General features: G+C 37.7%; 1 protein-coding gene across 1 annotated transcript in view; it reads left to right on the top strand.

Moving 5' to 3' along the window:
- MTA3 (metastasis associated 1 family member 3) overlaps nucleotides 1-12680 on the top strand; it is a 201412-nt gene that overhangs the window by 137107 nt on the left and 51625 nt on the right. Inside the window, 1 exon segment of the mRNA XM_054989242.1 lies at nucleotides 2417-2639. Coding sequence (XP_054845217.1) covers nucleotides 2417-2639 — 223 coding nt within the window.

A 12680-nucleotide genomic window follows, 5' to 3' on the forward strand; every position in this document is an offset into this window, starting at 1 on the left:
TGATCAGAGCCAAGCTGTCTGCAGTGACAAACCGAAAAACGAACTGGGCTAAGAATCATAGCGGTTCATCAGTAATGCCCTCCGAAGAACCACCAGTTTGCTAATCAAAAAACAGCCTGGTTTGTGATGAACTTTGGTTTATATTTTGGTTTGTGCTCATCTCTAATCCAGATATATCTGAATAAGATATTTTAGGGTATATATTCAGCTCAGAAATACCAAATCACACACCTCTGTGCACAGTTAATTGTTTCAGGACTGTTGGAGCCAAATTTCTTTTATCACACAGAATTCCTCTTGTGCATGATTTCTTTTCTCTTGTAAAAGTCCTGTTGGTCTTATTCCAGTTATGATTGCTGTAGAATCCTTCCATGATTTAGAATGCTGTCCTAAGCAGGTCTACTCAGAATCCCAATGAATTCTACTCAGTGGGATTACTTCCAGGAAGGTGATATTAAGATTGCACTGTTACTTATCTTATATACTGTATTTGAAAAATGATTTGTCTTCCTTGAATATTTGGTATTAATGGAACAAAATCTCCTTTTCTTAAGTAGTGCACAGAGTTTTACAGAGTTGATGAGATTCATGAGGCAAATTTGATGATATACATTTTAGAAACATACAATTATGAGTAGGGATGTGCATTAAAAAACCTGATATTTTTCAGATTTGAGTATCAAGAAAGCCATAAATATTGGTATCCCTGATATTTTGGTCTTTCTATACCAGTTTTGTGTTTGGATTCAGGTTTTTGGATTGGATTCAAGTTTGATTCGCCACTCCTCCGCTTGAAGCCAACTGGGTGTCATTGGGTCAGTCACAGCTTCTTGGAGCACTCTCAGCCCCACTCACCTCACAGAGTGATTGTTGTGAGGATAATAATAACACACTTTGTAAACTGCTCTGAGTGGGCATTAAGTTGTCCTGAAGGGCAGTATATAAATTGAATGTTATTATTTTTTTCATGCTTCCAAAATTATTCAGCTCTATTATTCCATGTGAAGGAATCTTTCCAGGGGGTTGGAGGGGCTATCTTCATGCAAATTATACCAGAATTGCAGTGTACCAAAGGCTGTCTGTCTGCTAAAGACCCACCCCCCAAGTTTCAAATATATTGGGTAAAGGGATCCAGTTCTATGAGACCCTGAACAACGTGCATTCAGCTGTTCTCCATTGTTTCCTATGTGGGGGCGGGGGGAGATCCAGAACTTTCTCCAGGGTATAGAAGCCTTAGGCAAACACACAAGAGCCACCACTGACCAAAAGTTTCCCAATACCAAAAGAACCAACAAACCCCAACAGAACCAATGTCAAACCAGAGAATCCCAGATGTACCACTTGCTGAACCAGAGAATTCTAACAGTACTAACCTGGCAGCAGAACAGTAGTAAGGTACAAAAAGATGAGAGCAGCCAAATGTATGCACTTAAAAACATATTGTCCTGAAGCTTCAGCCAAGAGGCCAGCTTGTCAGCTATGAGAGAATCGTTGTGATTGGACAGACATTTGATCTCCCCATAACATGTGATGCCATTTGCCTATGAGATCCTTCTTCTTCCCCTGTCCTTTTTTTGCCCAGAAAATCTGCAAAAGGAGAAAAACAAGCTACTGTGACCTTTAAAATGGTGGCTCCAGTTATTCCTGATTATTCCTAGGATTATTTGGGACCACCAATAGGAGTATATCTGAGAATCCTAGATGTGATCACAATTGCTGAATATACCTGAAAAATGCCAGTAAGGTATTTTTGGTGTATATTTTGGGAGTGGGTATATACTGGGCGTACCCCTAATTATGAGAAGGGTTTTTTGTTTGTTTGTTTGTTTGTTTGCTAAATAGAAGACAGCCTGATGCTCCAGCAGAGCTAGTGATGTAAAATTTATGGAACTTTTGAAACCATGGATAAAATTTTTGAGGCAATTTTTACTTTGTGATTAAAACTAAGCATATGGTTCTACTTTAACAACATAAAATATATAATTTATAACTCAGCAGATAAAATTGCACTTTGGCATGTTTATTTCCACTTGGCAAAATTGAAAGAAGTCATTTGGTAAAACCTGTTTCCACAAATTTTCTCCCCTCCTCACCTGGGTCTTCACATGTCTAAACAGAACATAATGCTGTTGGCTTGTCTTTGTTTATTCCCAATAAATGGTAATCAAAGGCCTTCTGAACATTAGGCCATTTAGATGTTGTGGTCCATGGCCATTGATAGGGCATGGTTTGTTAATGACACAGCGGAATAAGTGAAGTTGCTTTTTGAACAAGTGGCATATAGGATGGGTGATAGTAATTGGCAACTTTGTTTCTGATTTTCTCAAGAAAAAGATTATCCACTTACCAAATGCTGTGGGAAAGGAGGCATCATATAAAAATTATTGTAATTGTATGGATTTTTACTTTGTTACAGGATGCATGCATTAGAACACACATGTCACGACAGGCAACACAGGGAATACCAGTCCGGAACACGGGCAGCCCCAAATCTGCTGTGAAGACACGTCAGTCTTTCTTCCTTCATACTACATACTTGACTAAACTTGCCCGCCAGGTCTGCAGAAATACCCTTCAATTGAAACGGGCAGCAAGAAGACCCTTTGTCCTTATTAACTGTGCTGCCATTAGGGCAGAATGTAAGATGTTTTTAAATTCTTAGTTCAATGTGCCATTACTCCAACCACTTTCTGTCGTCCTTTTCTTTTTTTTCTTTTGCAATAAACACATTTTTTTCTGTCTGTATCCCCTTTGCGTTAATTAGTTTTCAAATTTTTATTTTCATTTGTCTGACTTGTCACCAAAGAGAGTTTACTGAAAATACTGTAAGTTCTAGAAAAAAAGATTTAATACTTATTGAATAATAAAATAGGTTTTAAAAGCAGATATTTATGCACATAGTTTTGTCTGCCTACCTCATCCTATTGTCATATGTTTCTTTTTAACATCAGTGTTTAATTTGTCTGGTGGAAAACTGTTTCATATCCAATAAAACACAAACCATAGTTTTGTTAACATATAAGAGCGCTTTCAAATTGGCTGTGGAGCCAATCCGGTGATGTATCACTGTGGTGGGAAAAGGATAGATTGGGAGGGTTAGATTGGCATGTTCATTGCGTTAGATTACATGTTCATTGTGTTATATCACTGTGCTGGCAATATCCTTGTGCCTTGAAACAGAGCAGTGGATGTATAAAAAAGCCTTTTATATGTGAATATAAGCATAGAGGAAATGTGCAGAGCCCCGGGCTGACTTGCTTATAAATTGCTGTATAAATTGCTTATAAATTGCCCTTGTGCCTAAACAGAGTTTATTAAACCATAGGCCCTTGCATTATGCTAGTAGGTGGACATCAGGGGAAAGCTGCATATTTATGGTTGCTGTTGAGAATGTTCTCCCCATATTAAGCCTTGGCCCCTCCAGTAATGTGTAGGATTACTTTTCTGATATTGTCATATTTTGTACTTCCCCACCTTAGCACTGGTTGATACTGACTTGAATCCTCCACCTTTGCTCCACATGTACTTCTCTCTGGGTGCTGCAGGGGCAATCTTCCACACCAGAGCTAATTGAAAAACATTAGAATTGTGCAAATGGAAATGCCTAGCGCCAGGGGATCTTGCGGTCTCCGTAGCAGAGAACTGCCTCTGCAGTGCCCAGAGAGCAAAGGCAGAGGTTCCAAGCCTGCGTGCGGAGGAACTGATGTCAGGACATGGGTAAGGAAGTCTAGATAGAGAGGAGGAATTGACTGTGGAGATGCCATCTTCTGCAGCAGGCCAGTGTCAAGTTTACTTTCTGATTTACCTTGACTGTCAGTGCTGCAAACCTGAGTGGTTTATCTGATATACATCTGTCTGCCTCCAATCCCTCATTTTATATTTTTCATAACAAAAGAGGTAAGTTTTGCTACTCTTGTCGGGTGGATGAGGTTAAAGTTAATGAAGGTTTATTCAAGGAAGATAAATTAACTTATACTGTTTTTCTTATTGAGCAGTCCCTTTCAAAGGAAAACCTACAAGTTGAGAAAACATTTCTGCATTATTTCACTCTTATTCTAATCTTGTTATCATCAAAGCAGAGCCCTGGTTTTCACAGTATTGTTTTTAGAACGGCAGTGCATCTGATTTGCTTATTCCGAACTTCAGTTTGTAGCAAGGGTGGTGGGAGTTCCAATCATTTCAGAAATGTCAGCATATTCACCCTGCATAAGCCTCATTGAAAGAGATGAAAACTCAGTTGTGTGACTTGGCAGGCGGTAGTCCAAACGCAAGTACTTTGTTATTTATGTTATTTTTAGACCACCTTTCTCACTGATAGTCAAGGTGGATTACAAAGTATAAGTCAATATGATCAATGGATGGGACTTTGAATAAACAATACAATAGGAATGGGATTGCCGAAATTTGGAAAAACAAGCAAAAATTGGATACAGGTCTGAAACATTGCTGAATTAAAACTAAAGCAATTTTATGTGACACGTTGGTTTTGTTATGTTCCTTTCTCTTTAATTCTTGATCCAGAGCCTGTTAACTTATTTAAAAGTTTCATTGGCTTTAGGAATATTGCCTTGATATTCTATGCCACCTAATGAATAAATTGGTTAACAAAAATAATGGTTGATATCTTTTAAAAGCAAAATTTATATAACAGATTTTTAATGACTTGTACATTGTACAGTCAATTTTGCAAGTTTATTCACATTAACATTCTCACAGGTAAGAAAGGAGCATTTTAGTAGTACTGTAGTTCTACCATCCTTTATTAACTTGTAAGTAAGAGCAGCATCCACTTGGATAATCTTATTTAACGCATAAGATATGTGAATGTGCATGCAGATAACATCTTGCAGTCACTGTCATACACTGCAAGTTCATCTAATTTATGCTTTTGGTTGTGTTTTATAGTTCAATATTATTTTACAACTGATTTTAGACTGAAATCCCTGGATGCAGATTATTTTTTAAAAAATTGTTTACACAGTGATATGCAGGAAACCAACATTTTTACATATGTAATCTTGACAAATCTGATTATTCCCCAGTCTCTCATTTTATATTCCTTATGAATACATTATGTGACTATGATCCTGCAGAACATATAGTTGTGAATGATTCATTCATATTCAGACTTTTAAAAAATTATGCTTCAAGAAAACCAGATTTATGCCCCAAGATCTCAAAATATCATCAATCTAAAGTTCATGAAATGCCAGTTTCCACAGGGTACACTTGGTGATATAAAAGTATTACAGATTTAGTCCTAAACAAGAAATCTTATTCATGCCATCTTATGTTGTTGTTGTTTTTAAGTGACCATCAGGCCTATCTTTAAAAAAGGCTGTGAATTATCCAAGAGTAGCAGTAGTTTGTTCCTGAGTTGTTTTGCAAGAGTCAGCTGTTTTATCTGGCTAAGAATATCAGATGGTACCAAGCCAGAGCCTGACACTTCTCAGTATTGCTGCCACTGCAGAGCCATGCTGATAATAGCCTTCATGTCACGAGTGTGGGTGAGATTGCAGAGCACAATGGGAGGATGCACCAGAATCCTTTTGCTGGATTCTGTCAGTTGCTGTTAAAGCTGATCAAATATTGCAATGGATTTGAAAAAAACCTCAGTGATGATCCCTGTGAAAGAAGCATCCACAGATCATGGATCAAGCATGGTACAAAAATTCTCCATAAGTAATGGAAGGTTAGTGTGATGTTGCAGAGCTGAGGCCAAAGATACATTTTTCAAGCTAGCAAGTACTGCTGCAGCTATTGAGGTTGCCATTTTCTGTTGCTGTCACCTACAGTCACATCTTTGTTCTTTTAATTTGCTCCTCAGATGCTGTTAGGAAGTCCCCCAAGGCAGTAGAAAGATATACTACACTAAGAAATGAAGATGTGAATGATGATGTTCAGAGAATAATATGGAGAGCATAGGGAGATTAAGAAAGGGAATGTAATTGCCAATTAAAGAGCGGGAACTGAGGTTGAAACAAGCCCCTTATGGAAATAATGCACCATCCAAATAATGCAGTTGTACTGAGAAAATTTGAGCATAAAAGATAGCCTATAGCTACAATTATGTTTACTGTGACTGGAGCAATATAATTTTAAAAGACTGAAGGGATTTCCCCTTCGCGAGAATATCCTATAAAGGCATGTAATACAGTTCTCCTCTCATGTTCTTATAGACATATTCTTGGAAAAGAGGTCCATTGTTAGCTGCCTTGATGACAAGAAGAAACCTCATCCAGAGGGGGTAAACCTCTTAATACTAGTGTTAGTAGACCCTGGCCTCTGTGCCCTGTTTGCTGGCTCTCCGGGGCAACTGCTTGACCGCAGTGATTAGATGGGCCGCTGATCTAATCCAGCAGTGTTCTTCTTATGTTCTTCTTTTCTAACAAAAACATACAACAAGTCTTGTTGGATCAGACCAGGGGTCCATCTAATTCAGTTTCCTCCATACAGTGGTCAATCAGTTACTCCGGAGGGCTAACAAAGGCAAGAACTGTGCTGAAGCTGAACAGATCTCTGCCTGCCTGTATGAGAAACTGCCTGGAAACCCTTCTTTAAGCTACCTGTTGTTTTATGATGGAAACAAGGTGGTATATACTATAAAGAAGGTTTCCTTGTGTTGATAACGGGTGGAAATAATACAAAAATAATAGAATTCCAAGCTGTAACATAGGCCTAGTTTTCTGCTGCTGCTTGGCTAAAAAAAACCCAGATAATAAATTGAATACTGGCTCCATTCAGTCTCATCTTCTCTCCCCACTCAACCCCTTTCACGCTGATCACTTTTTATTGTTAAGCCCAAGTGCTGGTTATATTAAAATGTGCAAAACTGCTCAGGGGATGGAGGGGTTGGTTTGAGTAACCTCGTAAGAAGCCAGCTAGTCAGTTCTGCACAGCCAGATTCTATTTCAGGATAGCAGATTTTTTTTCCCCCACCCAGAGCTCAGCCTTAGAGAGGAAAGTTATATTCTGAATGTGATGGACGAGAAATTTTCAGATAGGTATCATTCTGTTTAAAATATCACATCTTTGCTCTACATTGAATTTGGTGATGATTTCTTTAACAAATATATCTAGGAGCAGAAGTTTTATAATTTATTATGAACAGGCTTTGGGGGATTACTGACTGCCATTGTTTTATATTGCAGCTGTCTAGAATGTAATCATTGGTGTCCATGTTATGAATCTTTATGCAGAACAATGTAACTTCAAAAACAGAATGCAGATCAATTAAAATGTGCCCAACTCAGGTTAGCCATTGTTTTGCTGGAGAAAGTTCAATTGGCAGTCAGTGATTAGAGGTTAGAACTTTTTGAATTAGTTATATGTTTCCTGGAACACAATATTCATGCTGGGCCATTTTATTTCTGGCTCAATAATAACTCCAATCTACACATTCCAAATGCTTAATGGAGAAGTTTCCACAAAATAACCCTAACGGAACTTAACCTTACTTAGGGGGAAATTGCAAACAGAATGGAAAAGTACGGTTGTCAGGTGAGAGGATGAATATCTGAAAGGCACTGTAAGACATGCTACTGAATCAGCTGTTATAATATGTAAATTAAAGGCCATCATATATTTTTAATTTTTATGGATTGATCATATTTGAGGGACCCCATCCATAATAAGCAGAGAATTTATTGTGGATAGACTTTATCAGTATTTTTTGTGAAGGACAGATTGTGTGCCCAACTCACTAGTCAGTCCTACTTTTATTTTTAAAATATGTTTGTTGGGGACGTTGCAAATAGAATGTAAAGAGCTACACTATGAAGTAAAGAAGACTACCAGCTATCCTTGCAAAAACAATACTAAAAGAATTAATAAAGATAAGTAATTTTGTGGAACTATAATGTATTTTGCCAACAGTGGCTTGGCTCCTACCAGCCTTTCTCCTAGTTGCCAACTCTGGGTTGGGAAATTCCTGAAGATGGATCCTGAGGAGGTGAAATTTGGGGAGAGGAGGGACCTCTTGGCTATAATACCATAGAATCCACTTCCAAAGCTGCTATTTTCTCTAGGGGAACTTAGTCTAGAGATCAGTTGTAATTTCGGTGAGATCTTCTGGCTCAACCAGAAAGTTGGCAGCCTTGCTGCTGGTGAAAACGGGGACCATAGGCCCTGCATATCTACCCAAAGATGTGCTGGGGACCAGAGGATCTGCATGTACAAAAGCGTTGGTCAGGGGCTGTAGGAAGGAAGAGAAGCAGTGGAGATTAAGTGAAAAGGCTGCCTGGATCCAATCGTAATGTTATTTAATTTATCATAGCTTGTTTAAATGAAAGTGTTATGTAGGACAGGAAGAATATACAGTAACCATTCAAATAGTAGCAGCTGGTTTTCCAGCTCTACATTTTGATAAGGAAAATAGACTGATAATATCAGTGGTTATACTGTGTTCTCAGTCATCTGGTGTCCTGCCCTTTGTGCTTAGCTGGAGTAGTAAGAAAGTGGATTGTCCAATATTTGTCAGGATATAAGGTGGCAATGTATCAGTATTAGCTGTTCTGGGGTTTTCCTCCCCCAAAGGAATACAATTGAACAGCAATAAGGATGAATGAAAAGGCTGAGGATTGGTAATTCTTGTGCTCACCTAGCCCTTAGAAAAATCACCTTTTGAAATCAAGGCAGCTCTCTCACCATATAAGAATGCTGTACGGTTTTGTTCAATTTTTATTCTTAAAATTTCATTCTGTTAAGTTTTTTGAAGGTGTGTGCCTGCAGGAATGCATCTGCCTTGTACCCAGAAAGGTACAAGGCTACTAACTTTTTCCGTCTCTGAGAGCCAGTCAGAGGAGGGGCGAAGGGGCATTTGGCCTGGGCCTCAAGACCAAAAAGGCCTCAATTATTTTTGAAATTTGATAAGTTTAACAACTTTTTAATGTGAATCATGTGTCCTCTGTTATTAAAATTATGGCTCAGGATGTCAAAAACTGCAAGACGCCTGGGCCTCTCTGGACCTCTGAGTGGGCCAGCTCCTCCCCTCAAAAAATGTAGTGTGTGTGGATCACATACTCACTGAAGTCCTTTGAAATGAGCTTTGTAGGATGTCCCACAGTGCGTTTGTAGATGCCTTATGACACATATGTAACATCCATACAAAATCAGACTAAATAGTCTGGTATTGTGTTTAAAGTATGTGTCTTGTTTTAATTTACCGTATTTATTTAGTCCATGTTATATGAAATTGCACACTTATGAAATTACAAATTCAGATAATGTTTTCCCCTCTAGTACATTTTTGGAAATGTATATTTTGGTCTTTCACTTTTGAATTTCTGCTGAGGCCAGGCAGGATGAATTTTTGACTTTGTGATACAAGGCTCAAATTTATATTTTAAAGAGGTTAGCAGATCTATTTCGAGAGTGTGAAGATCATGGTAAAGTGTGAAGATCATGGAGAGTGTGAAGATACATGGGTAAAGATTAAAATGTCTAGTCACTTTTGAATCTCCCTGTTCTATATGCTCTGAAAGCATCGTAATGGTTTTCAGCATTTCTGAAAATTAAACCAGTCAATCCTGCAATATACGTATTATTCATATAATTCCCCTCACTGTTGCACAGCATGTATATCTCAACAGTTGGCTTTTAGGAGAGTTATTTTGTTGTTGCTCCTTTGCTGTTGTGTGTGTGTGCCCAAATGACCAGAAAATATGAGAGTGTTTAAATATTAATCAAAAAGAGTCCAGTAGCACCTTTAAGACTAACCAATTTTATTGTAGCATAAGCTTTCGAGAATCACAGTTCTCTTCGTCAGATGCATGCATGGACAGTTCTCTTCGTCAGATGCATGCATGGACTCTTTTTGATTTCGCTACTACAGACTAACACGGCTAACTCCTCTGGATTTAAATATTAATACTCACAAATTTGGGTTGGGGCAAAAATGTGAAAGAATTGGATTATAATGTCTCTTGGGGATAATATCTGGGCCTATGATACCTCAATGAGCTAAAAAGGATTTTTTTTTAAAAAATGCTACAGTTCTATAAGACATGGTGAAATATTTAGATGGCAGAACTACATATTTCAACATGCAATTTTAACTGGGTAATAACAGAAAAGTAATCCTAATTTGAATTTCCTTTGTTTCTTCCATAGACTCTAGGGCTACATTCACCTAAACAAACTACTGCTCTCATGCAGTCAGGGCAGTGTTGAGTGTGGTATGGTATTGCTGAAGCATGGTGTGCAATCTCAATTCATACATCCTGTTCATGTTTCCTTTCTAATATCCAAAAAGGAATTCACAGATGGCAATTTTGACATTTCTTGTAATGTCAAAAGTCATTTTCAGAATACTTCTCACCTCTACTTTACACTGTGCTTCTTTAAAATTTCCAAAATTCCAAACGTTGAGATTCTTTTTGTGGCACAGTATTCATATGTGAAAATGAGGGAAAGTCTTTTTTAAAAAGTGGCTAAAGTTGACTCATAGATTTGGATCCAGCTAGCTTTTTCTCTCCATCTTGATCAAGTCCCCTCCTTATCACTGCCCCCATTTCACATGGCTTTTGTCCACATAGATCCCATGATCCCAAACATATCCTTTTTGGTGGTCAAAAGGGACCCCTTCCTACTTTTTTCACCAGTGAAACAAACTGGTTTGATCCAACCTTTTACATGGCAGATTTCACTGGCAATTTGGTGAAAACTTGAGCAATGCCACAATTTTATATTTTCATGTAAATGCAAGTAGAATAAGAATGTGACATCACGGGTATGGTATTCCAATATGTGCTTTTTCATCATGTACTGTGAATTGCCTTTGTTAGAGAGGAGCCATCATAACTGGCTGTAAAATGCAGTCCTCTTTATCCAGATAACTATCCAGATGTTCTGTCCATTTCCCAACCAACTTGTAGCTACAAAGTTGTATTGTATCTTTGGCCGTGCCCTTGTACAGAGTTCTTTTTGTTTCAACATTCCCAGTGCTTTTCAGTTTTTGGTGAAGATACAATGCTTCAGTTGCTATAAACCTAGCCACCCATCCATGGTGACTATGCAACTGCAATAATGCTGCAGCAAGAACAAATTAATAGAGAATTTGTAATGAAGGAGAAGTAGAAATATGGCCTTTTGGAGTATGTGATTCTTTACCTAAACTATTTGTTCAAGTGAACAGTATTAGATGGGCCCATTATTTCCCTTACCAGAGTGCCTGTCTGCACAATAAGGAGGCGTTACTACTTATGCTCTAGAAAGCAAAACTGTGAAGAATTTCTATCCACAATGGCATCATATTGTTACTCCTCCTGAGGATAAATTATGTTCATAGAAAGGCTGTATTAAATGCATACAATTAAACATGCCTTCCTCAATAATCAGTACAAAAGGACCACATGTTCAAGCAAATGCTACTTTTACCCCATTCAACCTTGGTAAACTTTTGTCACATATTAGGGAAGCAGAGTATCAGGGTCCTTCTTTAGCATGAATGACAGAATAATTTTTAAAGGAAGACATCAGTCATATGCACATTTGCTTGGAAGTAAATTCCATTGAACTCAATAGGACTGTTCTTAAGTAAACATGCATAGACTTGAGTTGCAAAAATATGAATTTCTATCCCTCTTATTCATGATCCTTATTCATGACAGTTTGATGAGATTCAAATGCTATTTTTTTTCAACACAGGTGACAGCTAATTATGGAACACTTGAGATAATTGCTTTTACTCAGTTTTTCACAACTGAAACTTTTCTCAGTGGGCTAGAAGCCATCTGAGTACTTTTATGAGGTAATATTCTTGCTGTATGTAAGGTGACTGATGCATCAAGTCTTCTGTCTGTAACCTGGTTATTTAAAATATTCCCTATGTGCTGACTTTCATAAAAAGTGACAACCAAAATCTGGAGAACTAAAATTACATATTTAATAAAATCTATACACTTTCTTAAAAGCTTTGAGGAGTCTTTATAAGCACACTTTATATGCACTACGAAAAAGTAAGAGGCCCAATCCAGCCAAAGCAAAGCACTATTAAATGCTGTTGATTTTAATAGACAGAAGTTTACCAAGTGATTGTCTTTCAGTGGCACATAAAAGTACCTAAATTTGACCAGAATGTACACAGTAATTGCAATGACATAACATGTACAAGAATATGATTGTTAACAACTTTTTTTCCTTAAAAGTTAACATGAGGTATAATAACTTGAAATTTGGGGAGAGTCTTGTTTCTCAATTATATTAGTATAGAATGAAAACTATCATACCATAAAATAGGAATTTCTAATACGGCAATTACACTATCATTAACTTGCGAGGGAGGCAGACTTTTTGTGTAATGTGCTTGGTATACACTTAATTTTATTTATCATCATTGTATCATGACCCTCCTCTAAGGGTGTAGTGATATTTTGTAGCTGAATCATTACAATGACGTTTTGTGGTAGGTTAGGCTGAAAAAAAGCAACTTGCTCAATGCTACCTGCCAAGACCCAAACCAGACATTAACAGGAGATGTAGGGCTGCTGCTGCTAACCTGCATCTAGTCCTCACATTTCTCAGGCAACACCAAGTGAAAGAAGATTCATGAGGAAATTGTACTTAGCATCTCTATCTCAACTCCAGCAGAGGATGCTTGCAAGATGACATCATTACACACATGTATCCGAAGAAAGGAGCTCTGATTCTTGAAAACTCATACCTTAGATCTAGTTGGTCTC

Source organism: Eublepharis macularius, chromosome 1 (genome assembly GCF_028583425.1).
Source record: "Eublepharis macularius isolate TG4126 chromosome 1, MPM_Emac_v1.0, whole genome shotgun sequence".
NCBI lineage: Eukaryota > Metazoa > Chordata > Lepidosauria > Squamata > Eublepharidae > Eublepharis > Eublepharis macularius.